The following is a 17,032-nucleotide window of genomic DNA, read 5'->3' on the forward strand; positions in this document are numbered from 1 at the left end:
ACTGAAACAAACAATCAAACAAACAAACAAAAAAAAAAAACAAAAGTCCAAGCATGATGCACGAAACCTAACAGTAGATGTATAACAAGGATTGCATAAATAAGTACTCAGTAGAAAGGTATGCCTTTATTCAGTTGTTCCATTCAACTTAAAGTGACCTAAGTAACACACATTGTCGTCAGTGGGCCATTTGTAGCCAGGCAGGATGTGTTCAAAGCTAAACTAACATAAGGCAACACAGTTGAGACCTAATATTTGATAGCCCAAGAGCTTCAGGAACAAATGAATCAAACCATGCCTTAATATGTTCGCCTTTGATGGCAGCCATCTTATTTTGTCATAATGCCATTAAATATACCAAGTGAAGCAATTCTTGTGAAGTTCTCATTTATAAACAATTGCAGTATTTCACAAATGTCTGTAAATGATCAAAGTTGAAACAAAACATAATTTATGTGTGGCAAATCTATTATAGTCTTAAGTCTGCTGACTATTGTATTACAATCTTAAGTTTGATGACAATCGTATTACGAGCTGAAGTCTGATGACAACTGTATTACAATCTTAAGTTTGATGACAACTGTATTACAATCTTATGTCTGATGACAACTGTATTACAATCTTAAGTTTGATGATAATTGTATTACAATCTTAAGTTTAATGACAACTGTATTACAATCTTAAGTTTAATGACAACTGTATTACAATCTTAGGTTTGATGACAATTGTATTACAATCTTAGGTTTGATGACAATTGTATTACAATCATAAGTTTGATGACAACTGTATTACAATCCTAAGTCTGATGACAATTGTATTACAATCCTAAGTCTGATGACAATTGTATTACAATCTTAAGTTTGATGACAAGAACCTATGACCTTTCATGGATCAGCTAGATTTTTTTAAAAAAAGTGAAGATAAAGAAAATTTAATAGCTAAGAATGAAACATTTTTATGGAATTCTTCAAGGAGTGTTCCAACCAGTAAGAAGCTAGATTAATTAAATATACAACTTCTAATTATGTTAACTTTATACAAGTTAGTATCACTTCATAAAATGTGTACCATTTAAGTTTTCATGTTATGAACAGTTTTTTCACCAAATCTTTCCAGATATTAAAGTAAGAAGACTGGCTCAGATTGGTTAAAGTTTCAAGTACCAAATCTTCTGTTTTTACTGATGCCTGTGCTAAAATGTACAATCGTTTCTGTAGTGCTTCAAATGATTTAGAGTGGTTCCCTCTTTCACTCGAGTGTTTTCCCTGATCCTCTGCTGTTGACATAGAACCATTTCCTGTGTATCTGAAAGAATAAGATTTGACACAAAGTCAGAAAGGCAAAAAAGCAGACCATCATCATCCCAGTTTATCCAAGTCAAGATTAAACATATTATTAATGTGACAATAGCCAGATGAAATAAAGATAGATTAACAAAACTAGACTGGAAGTCCATGTGACCCACATGTAATAAAATCAAGAAAAAATAAAATGATAGCAGATTTGCAAAAGTAGACGAAGAATTTTCTGCAAATTTTGTTTTAGAGCTTGAAAATGTGAATACAAAATGTAAAACTTAGAACAGAAAAAGCTTCTAGAAGAATATCTGGAGAGAAACAATGAATGATGCTCTATATATGAAGTGCCAGCACCTGACCTCAACATCACAGATTTAGTTCAGTATTTTCTTGAGTTTAGATGATTAAAATTACGATTATGAAAGCTTCAACAAGTCAGATATAAGCTCTGATGTTCATGTAGGAAACATTGATTTTTTTTATAATGTATCAAATTCAGATGATTTAGTGATGTAGACAAAGAACCGATAGATTTTGAGGTTGAGAAATGTCTGCGACAGTTGGTCACACTGCTTGATGGTGAACAAGTTCGCTCAAGATTTTAAACCATGCAAAAAGTTCTTGAGTGAAAAATAATTATGCATCTATAAAGATTAGATTTTACTCTAAATCCTTTCTAAAGAAAATAGATGTGTAACAACATGGTAAAATGATAAAGACTTAACATGTACTACACCACTATACATTTAACAGGTAGGCCTATGCTATTGAGCCCAATAGGTAATAGGTGTTTTGTTTATAGCATGCTGCACTGTGTGACTTAGGTACATGTATTATCAACTACCTACAAAGCAACATACTTGTGAGGTAAATTGTTAGTATTGGGTTAGAAAAATAATCTACATTGGGAATTACACAGAGACAAGGAAACCAGGTTGTGGGTTACATTATCACAGTCAAAGGATGACATCATTTTTGTTTTGACACATGGCAGAGCCTCATTGGGAGACAATGTAACCCCTTGACTGGGATTTTTCCTTGTCTCAGTGCAAATCCCATCATAGATTGTATTAATCTATGTCATATTTTGTGAAAATATACTAGTTCCATAAAATTAATTTTCCAATAACAAATATGTTTTAGTTGTTTTATATCTATATATTGACACTGTCTTACCCCATCTATAAAATTTATCTAATAAATGTAAAAATGTGCATTTTTTTTGTTTTTGATGCCATTTCAACCACAATTCAAAATTTATTTTGAAATTTCTAATTTAAACCGACAAAAATGAATAGTTTTATTGTATCTAAGCAATACGGTAGGTCATTTGATATATCTCATCATAACATTTTCCTATTTTATTTAAAAAATTGTACCCATAAAATTCCTTGAAGTGTATTATGACATTTAATAGATTAGCTGTAACAAATGAAGACAGTAATTATTTCTGTGATAAATGTTCAGGAGGCCTTTCTCAGCACCATGCATAAGGTGCCCCTTCAATGTACAGGAACAATGATACCTGCAGAATAATCAAATGTACAACAGCAGTGATGGTTGATATATTAAAGAAGCTATTTGGATTAAAGTATTATAACAGTTAGATTTCAGGCATACTTCTTGGGTGACTGGATACATTATGTACATTTACTATTCATAATACCAGTCAACCATTCAGTCAAATCTCGGTGAGTCTGACACAAATTACAATGATAGTGGTTCAAACTAATTATTCTTGCCTTGAGGAAGCTTAATTGACTTTAATGAGTGCTAATCACCCAAGTACATAAAGCTATACTCCACTCTAATGAGTGAGACCCTACCTAATCCTTTAAGTACATAAAGCTATACTCCACTCTAATGAGTGATACCCTACCTAATCCTTTAAGTACATAAAGCTATACTCCACTCTAATGAGTGATACCCTACCAAATCCTTTAAGTACATAAAGCTACACTACACTCCAATGAGTGAGATCCTACCTAGTCCCATAAGTACATAAAGCCATGTTACACTCTAAAGAGTGAGACCCTACCTAATCCTTTAAGTACATAAAGCTATACTCCACTCTAATGAGTGAGACCCTATTTAATCCTTTAAGTACACAAAGCTACGCTACACTCCAATGAGCGAAATCCTACCTAATCCCATAAGTACATAAAGCCATGCTACACTCTAGTGAGTGAGACCCTACCTAATCCTTTAGGTACATAAAGCTATACTCCACTCTAATGAGTGAGACCCTACCTAATCCTTTAAGTACATAAAGCTATATTCCACTCTAATGAGTGAGACCCTACCTAATCCTTTAAGTACATAAAGCTATTCTCCATTCTAATGAGTGAGACCCTACATAATCCTTCAAGTACATATCTAATCCCATAACTTAATAAAATCAGGTTAAACTCTAATGAGTGAGACCCTATCTAATCCCGTAAATATATCAAGCTACACTACACTCTAAGGAGTGAGACCCTACCTAATCCCATAGGTACATAAAGCTCCATTTCACTCTATGGAGTGAGACCCTATCTAATCCCATAGGTACATAAAGCCATGCTACACTCTAATGAGTGAGGGTGGTTATTGATCTTGCCACACAACTAACATGTTCAGTTACAACCTTAAACAGATTTCACAAATTGTATGATTAAAGTGTTACTTTAAACAGATTTCACAAATTGTATGATTAAAGTGTTACTTTAAACAGATTTCACAAATTGTATGATTAAAGTGTTACTTTAAACAGATTTCACATATTGTATGATTAAAGTGTTACTTTAAATAGATTTCACAAATTGTATGATTAAAGTGTTACTTTAAACAGATTTCACAAATTGTATGATTAAAGTGTTACTTTAAATAGATTTCACAAATTGTATGATTAAAGTGTTACTTTAAATAGATTTCACAAATTGTATGACTAAAGTGTTACTTTAAATAGATTTCACAAATTGTATGATTAAAGTGTAACTTTGAAAGCTCAAGCTTAGTCCCTAAATAAGCAACTGCATGTGACAGAGAGGGCAAGGACAGGGAGTCAGATGATATTTATGATGACTAGACCATGAAGATTTACTAGACAACGATGGAGGGATTTCAGAACTTTATTAGAAAATGAGTATGAATTCTTGGATTATGTGCCAGACTATATCAGTTAGTGATATTTATAGGAGACTGTGAATTGAAAAAAAAAATTTAACTTCAGGTTTGTACACAATTAATAATTTCTCTTTGATTGGGAACCCAATCATTAGGAGTGATGGGTACCTTGTAGAAGTTTTATAAAATTACGATAGCTTTAATTCTAACGAGTGACACCCTTGCTACTCTACATTCTTACATGGTCAAGCCAGTACATAATGCACATTTCATCCTATTTTCACCTTCCACCTCTAAACTCAAGCAATTCTAGTCTGTCCACGTCTGAAATGTACTTTCTGATGCTTGACTGACATTATGTTGTTTAGGCATATTTTCCTCCAAATTAAGCGTTACTAATATCCTGAAGTATTTCATCTACTTCATTTCTCTCTTTTGTGTTATAATCCTTCTGCAGCTAATCAGTAATTCTGTATTGTGTAATGTCTTTTTTAATTCGGATTCTTTTGTCTGAAAGCAGATCTCCAACACTCACAGCCCCAAATGATCACTTCATGTGTGTATGTGTGTGACCAAGATAATGCAAGGTGCACTTGACTGCTTTTGTCTGCAAGCAGATCTCCAACATTCACAGCCCCAAATGATCACTTCATGTGTGTGTGTGTGACCAAGATAATGCAAGGTGCACTTGATTGCTCTGCTTCAAAGATATTCTCACTGTGACTTAATAATATGATTTTAAATGTGTATAAAGCATCAGGATGTTATAGTTTATCCTGCACCATAGTAAAACATTGACAATACTTACAGCTGGATGAATACAATCACAACTCTGGACTGAATGCTTTGAAATTCAATTGCTTCGTTTACTTTGCACTAAACAAATTCTCTATGCATTTTCTGTAAATTCAATTCAAGCCTGTAAGAGTCTAAACCATTTACTCTTTCAATGAATACAGCTTTATTTTGTTACAACATGGGCATCTGACACCATAACTGCAAAACAAGTTGTAATTAAAACACAGAGTACTGCTGACTTTGTGCAGTGAAAGTTAATGTTTTCTGTCAGAAGTTTGGTTTCCATTTGTTCTGATAAAACTTATTGAAGGGCTTTGCTCTTACTAGTCAATACTATTGTTACCAGAAGGACAGCAGACTTTGTAAGTACTAACAACTGGTCTTAGAAGGATAACATTATGGTTCTGAAAAATAATCTTTCACATGATGAAATTCAGGTCTTCTGTATGTCTATAATAGCTGACTGAGTTAGAGTTTATTCTGGGTGTATTTTGTACTTGCCAGACTGAGTGGATTTTTAGAAATTATTCAACTTCTTCTAAGTTTCTGTTTAACACAGTGAGTTGCCTCCTTTCAGCAATATGATGTAACATATGTAATCTCGTAATCTCTTGTAAGTCAAGTCCATCAGCAGACTGCACAGACCTATATCTGCCACTGAATAAAGTGCAGGCAGAACTTGGTCTGTGCAGTATGTTAGGAGTACTTGGTATAACAAACAACAAAGACTGATCTGCTGGCACATGTTGTGAGAGAAGATCAGGGTTGATGTTCTTTGGAGTTGGACTCTACTTATATGCAAGTACATATGGTATGTCCAATACTTTTAACACACAGCTGATACAAACTTAATTTTGAAAAAAGTGCAATATCCTTAAGAAAAATGAGCACACAGAGTAATAAAATTACCTCAGATTGCTTGTATGACATGTTCTGACACTAGACCTTGTCTATTGTACTGTAAAAAAGACAAGGTAAGTAACTTACAAACACTTCATTCCACACTTGATCCTCAATTTCTGGCTGCTATTCCCATCCATGATGGCACTCAACCATAATCTGTGACTTTCTTTACTCCTGATATTTTTCTATACATCAAGCTATTGTTGACTTTTCTGTGTTGCACCAAGCTGAAGTTACCAGTTCTGATATGTAAGAATCACCTTAATTTTTCCTGCCGGAACAAAGTTACACTCACCTACAACTTGTGATACTGTGAGATATGATGTATGCGAGTCTGTGACACATTCCTTCATTAATCTGAGAACCGTGTTACATGCAAAGGTAAGTTTTAATTTACCATTCCCTCAAATCCTTAGAATCAAGTTCCATGACAGTTCCATGAAAGAATTACATATGCATTTGCGATATAAAAATTATTAGAATACACACAATTTCGATTTAGAAAAGTAAATAATGAGTCACCTGAATTTAGCTTTCTTGTTGCTAAAAAATATAACTAATAACATCTGAGCCGATCATTTTACACATATATTGTAACTCTCAGTAAGTACTGCAAGTTGCAGTGAGCATAACTTTGTCCAGGCATGCAAAATTTGGGCAATTATTACACTTCACATCTGGCAACACAGAAAAGTCAACAATGGCTTGGTGAATATAAAATATATTGGGAGTAAAACAATCCACAGATTATGGTCATGTGCCTACATGGATGGTAATAGTGGCCAGTTATCGAGAGTCAGGTGTGGAATGAAGTTTTTTGGAAGTTACTTACCTCATCACCTTTATAGTATGATAGAATCCAGTGTCAGAATGGGTCATAGGAGTAATCTGAGGGAATTTGTTTACTTTGTATCATTTTTGTCAAGTCAGCCAACTGTATTTTAATACAAAAATCTTAACACCAACGACCCTGATGCTGCTAGAAATCTAACATACATTCCTATTAAGAGTGATCAAAACTGGCCCAGCAGTAAAAAAAGGCAACTGTCGATGGACAGATGACAAGCATATATACTGACGAAGAATGAGTGATGGATGTAGACCTTACCATAAGCTCAAATGAACTGCAACCAGGTGAAATGTCAGGAGGACACTATGGTAAAATCACACCTACATGATGACATAAGTCAACATTTTACCTCCATTCGTACAATGTTCCCAACTCAGTCTTGCCATACACTGTCTCCAATGATCTAGACCAACTGATCAGATGGTTCAGGTAACTCCTGCCAATCTGGGGATACCTGGATGACAGCTGGGCTAATATATGTGCATCTGATTCCCATAGCCTCCTATTAAAGAAACCAATTTTTCTAATAAAACATGTTTCTTCAAGAATACTTACCCAATCATCATAGCTTAGGAGAACTACTACTAAGGAATTATGATTGGGTAACGTATTTGAAGAAGAAACAAAGTTGGTATAAAAAGAAGAAATGATATTCATCATAAAATTTTTGTCTCTCAGTTTTTGCATGCTCAGCATACTCATAGATTGTGTGATTTGTACTTTATACATCTTGTATTTACGATGGATTGATTTGGCTTATTATTTTGTGACACAGCAACACAAGCAGGTTATTTAGTGCCTTTGCAATTGGAGTAAAGTGCCTTGGCAAAGGACACATGAAGGAAGCTGATCTGTGCTGATCTGAACTCTCACTCAGTTACAATTACAGCAAATTAACCATGGAGCCATTGCAGCTTTTAAATGTCTGGCATACAGCTTAATTACATGCAACTTTCTGTAATAAAAGTTAGAAGAAAAAAAAGAAAGAGAAAATATCTTTTGAACAATGATTTCTAATAATAACCTGTAGATAATTGCCTGTAGTTCCTCCACCCAATGCAAAAAACACCATTAATTTTGGAAAACCTTTTCAGAGAAAGTAATTTTATTTAGCAAATTATGTTTTTCTAAGAACACTAAACATTCACATTAATGTTAGGAAATAAATTCTTGAATCCAGCCCTCCTGGAAAGATATTTTATCTTTCCCAGCTATACACCACAAATGCAATGGGTAGAAACTCCTATCCATTACATCCCGAACAACATGGATACCCAACAACTGGATGTTTATTTTTCTGGCTGAGCAATAAATCAGTGAGGATGCTCACATTTACAAAGAGGTATGGGAGGGGTTAACAGTAATGTGATTGGGTAAATTTTCTTGGAAACAAAATTTTACTAAAAACTTTACCCATTCTATATGTTTCATGGTCACATTAACTTTGGAAGAACAGGCAACAGGAGGAGGAGGAAATGAATGAGCATCCAAACTCGATCATGGGAATCCATTAAGGGAAGAACGGTTGAATTCCTATGTGAAGGATAAGCCACTCTCCTAACATGAGAACTGCACAACTGACTTTTCCTAACCAAGAAAAAATCTAGGTAAATCCATCCAAGGTGCTAAACCCATGGCTGTGAGGAGGTTGTGCTGGTTGTCAACTAGTTCTAGTAGCTGTCTGGGCCTGATCTACCAGATTTAATTCTCATCTCTCTCTGACAGAAACTCCAGAAGGTTGACTGTTCATACCAGCACACATCTATGTCATTCTAATCTTTTAAGCTCAAATTCATGAGGTGTATCTTGTCATGTGACACCTCAGAGTTTGATGAACAAATTACCCATTTCTGGAATGATGTCATGGCTTGAGGGGTAATATCTTCCTTGCTGGCCTTTACCAGATGATAGAGTCGTTGGTTCCTTCGATCCTTCTCCATGCATTTCAAGTAGTGCTTGAGTGCATGAATCAGGTCTTGCATTGCCACCTTTTTCTACATATCAAAAATGGACAGAGATTGGATAAACATTTCCTGGTTGCATTGGTTACATCTTGACTGATTGCATATTCATCCTCTTTACGTACAAGTCTGACTGATCATGCCATGTCCATCAGAACCTTCATGCAGTTATGTACCAGTCTATTAGAACCTTCATGCACTTATGTACCAGTCTATTAGAACCTTCATGTAGTTATGTACCAGTCTATTAGAACCTTCATGTAGTTATGTACCAGTCTATTAGAACCTTCATGTAGTTATGTACCAGTCTATTAGAACCTTCATGTAGTTATGTACCAGTCTATTAGAACCTTCATGTAGTTATGTACCAGTCTATTAGAACCTTCATATTGTTATGTATCAGCTGAGCAGGCCATGGCCTATGACTGGCCTGAGTTTCCACTGCCACTAGGCACCAGAATAATCCTGAAATAAAAACAGAAAGTTTAGCTTGCAAACTCTCCTCCACTCACTTATCAAATAATAAACCAATATCCTTCTACAAGACTTATGCCACTGCCATCTTTAGATTGGATGGCATGTCCGATGTGGAAGAGGATGATAAACATGAGAGGGCCTGGATAAACAAAATCCGGAGCCCTTTCAAAACAACTTGGATCTCCCATTCATTTTGTGGGAAAAGATCAATCCAAGACTGCTGCCAGAAAAAAGGAATCTGGTGCCAGCAGGCAACAGGGGTTTGGGCAGTGTTTGAATGTCTTTGTCTTTGTTGCAGATGACTGCCCCCCCCCCCCCCCAGTTGTGACTAAGACTGATTTGATCTGAATGCTACTGTAGGCAGCAAGACAAAGCTGGGGAGGCAGTTCCTCTTCTGTCAGTATTATCCTCAAATACTTCCAAGCAGCAATGGCATACCAACAGGCATTGACAAGAAAGCCAAGGCCGTGGGAAAAACCCATGAAGATATATAATGAATATTTCTGTTCTGAAATGGTGAGATTGCAAAATCAACAGACTGACAATGGTATTAGCATCTTTTGTACATACAATTCTTTGCCCTCATTCACCCATCTTAAATGTTTGGATGTGATGGTGCCCATCTTTCCACAGACCAGGGTTAGCACATGTAACATGTACCGTTCAAAATGCAGCACATACAATTTATATGGCGATGATCCACAGCTAGCTTACAATGCTTGCATGCCACACAATTAATCCTGCCTATTATTGTTAAACCCCCATAATCCGAGACATCAAGACAGTGACATACACAAACCAAACTGGTTGACTATCATGCTGAAGTGAAGTGCATGCACTGAAAGACACCACAGAAAAATGCAGACTGAATTGATCTTATTACATGGAATAAGTTATCATTGTCTTGAAATAAACTTGATATAACTTGCAAAATTCCATGTACTCAAGACCTTTGAGCAGGCAATTACAACGGCACCAATTAACTTATTGTACAGTGGAATCTGGCAATTGAAGTGCAAATTATTTGTTTATTATGATGATGGAGTGAGATTAAGTAGTAAGACATCATGAAAAGTATCGTGTGTGTGTGTGATCTTGATTTTTAGCATAGCTTGAACAATTTTTAAGCCATATCACTAGATGTCTCCTGTGTGACAGTTGATAGTGATGTCTAGCAATGAGGCATCAAGCCACAGACCTGTGGCATGATGTTCCACCCAGTCACATTATCCTGACTAGTCCTAACACTAACCTCTTAAAGCTGAGTGCCAAGCAAGGCCACTGCTAGTACCATTGTTATTAGTCTTTGGTATGACTTGGCCAGGGTTAGAAAACACTACCTTCTGCATCCAAGGTGGATGCTCTAACTACTTAGGGCCACTGGAGTGGTCTGAAAATTATTGTGACCAGGTACAAGCAGGAATAGTAACTGACAAATGACAGAACTTTGCGACAGTCCCTCTATCCAAAAGAAAGTCCAGTCTAGTCTGACTTCCATCTAGGCAAGATGACCTTTTAACAAATTTTGCTGCTAAGCAAGCCAAAAGATTTGGTGAACTTCTTATTTAGCTCAGGAAAGCTGAATTTATAAGGTAGTGGATGTACTACGAAGTATTATGATAGGGCAAAAATGTATTTGAAGAAACAACACACCTCCAAAAAGATCTGAAGCCAAACATACACATTAAATTATGAATGCAACTAAAATGCATCTACATTGACCATGCATGTAAAGAGTCACATCCTCTATGATGTTTTAAAATGTACCCAGTGCATGTGCAGTACACTATTAAATATGCTCCGGTGGACTAGTGATTAGAGCATCCACCTCACATGCTGGATGTCGCAGGTTCGAACCCCAACCTAGTCATGCAAAAGACTTATAAAAATCTACAAACCGCTGCCTTGCTAGGCATTCTGCATTAATATGTTAGTGTTAGAACTGGTTGGCTTGGTGTCAGGATAATTTGTCTGGGTGGAACATAATGCTACATGTCTGCGGCATGATGTCCCAGTGCAAAATATCACTATAAACTGCCACACTGCAGAAATCACAATGATATGACTTAAATATTTATTGTTAAAGCTACATTAAAAATCCATATCACACACACACTTTATTAAAGCAGTTAACAAAGGTGATGTTTATGTGGATTGCACACAATGGTTTCCATAAAGTCACCTGTTAACTCACCATTGTTTCATGCAAGAAATTAATTGTAAAGGATGAAAATTCTAATTGGGCTCATGTTCAAAAAGAGAAGAGTTTATTTCAGCTGTAACAGTGGAATTTAATTGCTTCAAACAAATAAACTAGAACTTAAATTTATCAAACAACAGTTTATCAGCCTAGTTAGAATCTGAAAAATGACTTTGACACATTACCCAACCAGACCTGGCAATATATTTAGTAAACAAGAGTATCATGAACTAGCACAATATACGCCCGTATTTAATAGTCCTCAAAGTAGGCTTTAGTATGGCATGCTTGACACTGATGATTACTGACCAAGGTTTTCATGACCTTGACATTTGTTCGAGGTATGTGGCTTTGAACTGATCTTGTTGTGCAAAACCATTATTTTTTTAATTAGATTTACCACTGACCTTAAGAACTCTGAGTCTATAGTTTTTTTTTTAACTCTAAGTGCAAGTCATGCATAAAGTTTGGTTAGGGCAGTAAATTTAAAATAAAAAATATTCTGCAACACCCATTTTTCTTTCAACTTGACCTTTAGACCACTACCATACTTTAAGTAGAAGACCGTCACAAAGGTAGTTGGTTTAAAACTAAAATTATTATGCAAAAACCATTTTCTTTTTTCTGCCACAAGGATCCTATTCTTTGATCTTTTGACTTTCAAACCAATGGTCTTTTTTTGTACACAAAGTACAAGTCACCCACAACTTTACTGAAGGTACATGATTAGACACTGAAAACTTCTGTACAGAAACCAGTTTACATTTAGTTGCCAGTGACCTAGACCTTTGACATTTTGACACCTCCCTAAAAAATAAGCTTCCACCTTGCTCCAAGTGAAATCCATCCCCAAAGTTTAGTCCAGGTTTAGTAATGCAGAATTACTGTTATTATGCAGAAATCATTTTCTTCTTTCAGTCAATATGATTTATACACTTGTCCATGTTTATGCTTCTGGACCATGGAAGGATCATGAAAGATCTGCTTCATCTGGATTTAACAAGAATGTAGTTGGGACAATTAGTTCATATTTACAGGATGCTCTGGATAATGTGCAATCAGCCAAATAATGGTTGGGAGTGAAAAAAAAACACTCTAATGCAGGAAAGTCATGATGTATGACTGTATTATCTGTAGGTACATATACCGCCACATTAGTAATACTACAATCTAAAGAGCACATCTTATGGTAAAGAAATCAACATTGAAACAACAAACATACATTTCAGAATTATGCATGTTTATTTTGCAGAATTATGTATTTTAAGTTTACAAATAATTCAATGTATAGGAACAGAAAATTTAGCTGTCACAAAAATGTGCAAGACCTTTGAAATCTCATCACATTTTTCACAATTAACTTGCCTTCAGTAGAACTAGTGGGCTTATAGTAAAATTAAGTGGAGGTAGTTTATAAAATGCAAGACGTTTACAGTGCCAAATTACTGAATGGAGGTAGTTGATATGACATAAGACTTTACAGTGCAAAATTACTGAAATTTACAATTTAAATGCTGCAGTAACTTGTCGGTTAGAATGGCAGAATTGTAGTAATACAAGAGTGGTGGTTTTAATATGTGTTCAGGTCAGGTCGGGTCAGTTGTTAGAATGGCAGATTTGTAATCCAAGGGCCATGGGTTTAATGTGTCCAGGTCGGGTTGGGTCAGCTGTTAGAATGGCAGACTTGTAATCCAAGGGCCATGGGTTTAATGCATAGCTGCCAACCCTACAGGCTCGCAATTAGTGAAAATAGGGATACAAATTAGTGAATTCTGATATGAATTCGTGAAGGGATTTTCAAGTCGGGGAATATTTGTTGGAAGAAATGTTTAGCATGGTCTCCAGCTGATAAAGGTAGATTGTGTTCAACAAGAAAACTCACAAACAATGCTTCAGTGTTGGTAGCTTGCAGGTCTTCTCTCGATGGCTTAATATATTCCAGAGCTGAAATCGGCTTTGAGTTCTTAATTTTCCCAACCTCTAGGTGCTTTTTGCTGCTAATGTGCTTCCTCACATCGTCTCTGCCACCATGCCCAATGCTAAAATTTGTGGCACACTGCGTGCAAAAAGCATGATGCATATCAGTGTTTGATGGCATAATGCACTGCCAATTTTTTGTATATTCCAAACAAAACTTCACTTTTTGTGCAATACATTTTTGTTTCCTTGTTGGTGAAGACATTTTCAAGATGCGATGCCGACTGGTAATTCAAATCAGTGTTTGCGGTGCATGTGCGGAGCTAAAGTCCAGTTAGGCCCCAGTTTCTCTCAAAAGCATTTGTAAAATTAATCTTATACATATAGATACAAATGTGCTAAAATGCTTGCTACCGGGCTAACTGTACCAGTCAGCTATTGTCCCCACTAATATCACAACCAGCAGTACTGGACCATTTTGGTAACTGCCGATATCACGACTAGTGCTTAATGGGAAATCGGTTATTTTATTAAAGATTTAAAATAACTGAGAATTGGGAAATTCATGTTTTTTTTCTGCATGCAGTGTGAATCCGTGAATCGCTGAAAAAGTCATGAAATTCATGCCAAAATCGAGAGGGTTGGCAGCTATGTTAATGTGCCCAGGTCAGATCTGGTTGGCTGTTAGAATGGCATACTTGCAATCCAAGGGCCATGGGTTTAATGTGTCCAAGTCAGATCGGGGCAGTTGTTAGAATGGCAGACTTGTAATCCAAGGGCCATGGGTTTAATGTGTCCAAGTCAGATCAGGGCAGTTGTTAGAATGGCAGACTTGTAATCCAAGGGCCATGGGTTTAATGTGTCCAGGTCAGGTTGGGTCAGCTGTTAGAATGGCAGACTTGTAATCCAGTGGCCATAGGTTTAATGTGTCCGGGTCAGATCTGGTCAGCTGTTAGAATGGTTCATGGGTTCAATATCTGTCCAGGTCAGGTTGGGTTGGCTGGTAGAATGGTTAATGGGTTTAAAATGTGTCCAGGTCAGCTCAGCTCAGCTGAAATCCATGGTTCATGGGTTTAACATGTGTCCAGGTAAGGTCGGGTCAGCTGTTAGAATGGCAGACTTGTAATCCAAGGACCATGGGTTTAATGTGTCCAGGTCAGGTCGGGTCGGCTGTTAGGATGTCAGACTTGTAATTCATGGTTCACGGTTTAATACATGTCTAGGTTGGGTCAGGTGGGCTGTTAGAATGGCAAACAAGTAATCCATTGGTCACTGATTTAATGTATCAGGTCGTGTTGGTGAGTCCTTGAGAAAGGCATTTAGTTTCCATTTCCTCACCATGATGTAGCCAATAATACACATAAAGTGCCATTAAACCAGCCAACCAAAACAAGCCATGCCATAATTGCCCTAAAATTAAAATTATATTCATTGATTCACATACCTGTCATTTGATGAGTCACATAAAAACTGTAGTACACCTTTTTCTATGTGCAGCATTTGAGCCTCACTCATTTCCAGTGGAATATCAAGCATCAGGAACTTCAAAATGATGTTCTGTGAAAATAATGTGGAAAGGTCTTACATGCATGTCATCCAACTACACTCAACAACACCCTACACCAACAAAAGTGTCAACATGGTCCATTCACTTTGTGTGCATAGTTCTTGGGGCTTTTGGGCAGTTTATAGACTGGACAATCAAGCCCCATAATTAATAAATACATTTAAAAAACCAGAGGTTCACATAAAAATTTTCACATGAAGCAGACCGGCCAACCCTGACAAGTCCATCTCAGTAAGGCAGTTGATTTTTTTCCATAAGATTGACTAGTTTTCAGTAATGTGTAACAAAATATCAATAACTACTTATGTAAACCTGGAAAATGTAATTAAAATTTGACACAGTGACAATAAACATTATGTTCCACTGTAAAGTATGTTGTTGTTTTAGTTGTTGTAGGGTTTAACACCATTTTTCAGCACATGATAGGCTATACATGGCGGCCAGTATTAATGGTGGAGGAAGAACCCGGGAAATCCCCAGAAAGAACCACCGACCCTCGAAAAACTACTGGCAAGCTTTCTCACATACCCACATTGGTGAATCCGAGACTTGAACCCACGCAGACAGAGGTGAGATGGCAGTGATCCAAAATGGAGAGCGCTTTAGACCACTCGGCCACTCTGGGCCCCTGTAAAGTATGTAAAGCACACATAAACTTTATTTACCACTAGTACAGGGGCACAAACTTTAGTTTTAGTTCCAAACTCTATGCAACTCAACTGACTGTTGCTATCTCTCAACTTGTATTTCTGGGAAATTCACTCTTTTTCCATTTCACATGATGATAGCAATCATATCTCCTGCACAAGACATACCCAAAATGGTATGTGATGTCCAATAAATGTAATTGTGTACTTTCCAGCTTTTATTCACAAGAATCTAAATATTCCTTTTTATTCTTCTGTGTTGATTATAAATACTTTTCTAGAGGCTTATTTCCCCTTTGCCTTAAACATGCATCACTTTCTGGATGCCAGTTTTAAAAAAATAAATCTATAATCAACATTTTTATCATGCAGAGGCTTTGCATGAACAAATAGGTGCAGTTTATAGCGTCTGGGGTGCTGCTGTAAAGTTAGTCTGGTTCACGGACTAATTTCACTAAATCTAACATGGAACCCGGATCCAAATCAAACCCAGATGAACCAATTATTCGGATTTTCAGCAACAATAACTTTTTCGTAGTTTTGCTTGTATGCCATAAGTCCATATTTTAAGGGTAATTTTCGTAAGACTTATGACAAAATTGTATGGTTTGGCAGGTCTGATGAAGGGTGGGGACCTGAATGACCTGTACATAAACAAATCTAATGCCTTCACTATGATCAAATATTGATTGTAGTACACCAAATCAATGCCATCCCTACTTTGGAACCTAAAGTATTCATGTTGAGGAAGTACATCAACAATCACAAAACCTGTTACATGCATCACAGGACTTGTTAACAGAAACCAAGTAAGCAGACTGTATGACAGTATATTGCATAAAACTTGTTTACAGAAACCCAGCAATCAGTGTCTGTATAAGAGTATATGGCACATGACTTGTTCAGTTCATATAAAATCAGTAAACAGTTTGTATAACAGTATATGGCACATGACTTGTTTACAGAAATCCAGTAAGCAGTCTGTAACAGTATATGGCACATGACTTGTTCATAAAAATGCAGTAAGCAGTCTATTTGACATGTCTTATTTACAGAAACACAGTAAGCAGCTGATCAGTGAATGGGCACTTGGGTACCCAGTGCCTGATAATAACCAGGGAAATAAAATGAACCGTCTGGTACCTGTTTACCATATACAACTCTTCTATAAGTGCACATGGCCCCAAAAGCCCTTGACTTGTAAATTCCGCACTCGATCTGTTTTCAAGTTGACATTCCTTTTGATCTAGCCTCAAATTTAATAAATGTACTTGTTCAGTGACAAGTAGAGTTCTTCCTCTTAGAGTAA

At 36.3% G+C, this 17,032-nt stretch overlaps 1 protein-coding gene across 4 annotated transcripts in view; it reads right to left on the reverse strand.

Annotated features, from left to right (window-relative positions):
* Positions 1-107: 107 nt before the first annotated feature.
* LOC149797810 (uncharacterized) overlaps positions 108-17,032 on the reverse strand; it is an 85,800-nt gene continuing 68,875 nt past the window's right edge. For 3 of the 4 annotated variants that reach the window (XM_089962798.1, XM_089962796.1, XM_089962797.1), the window contains exons 7-9: positions 14,954-15,066; positions 7,304-7,456; positions 108-1,305 (exon numbers count right to left, since the gene is read on the reverse strand). In XM_089962798.1, the coding sequence (XP_089818924.1) occupies positions 1,080-1,305; positions 7,304-7,456; positions 14,954-15,066 (492 nt within the window). In that variant the 3' untranslated portion in view covers positions 108-1,079. The remainder of the gene's footprint in view (positions 1,306-7,303; positions 7,457-14,953; positions 15,067-17,032) is intronic. The other variant, XM_089962799.1, reaches the window with a different exon arrangement.

This window comes from Sinohyriopsis cumingii, chromosome 6 (assembly GCF_028554795.1).
Source record: "Sinohyriopsis cumingii isolate HCF-2022 chromosome 6, ASM2855479v2, whole genome shotgun sequence".
Classification (NCBI taxonomy): Eukaryota; Metazoa; Mollusca; class Bivalvia; order Unionida; family Unionidae; genus Sinohyriopsis; species Sinohyriopsis cumingii.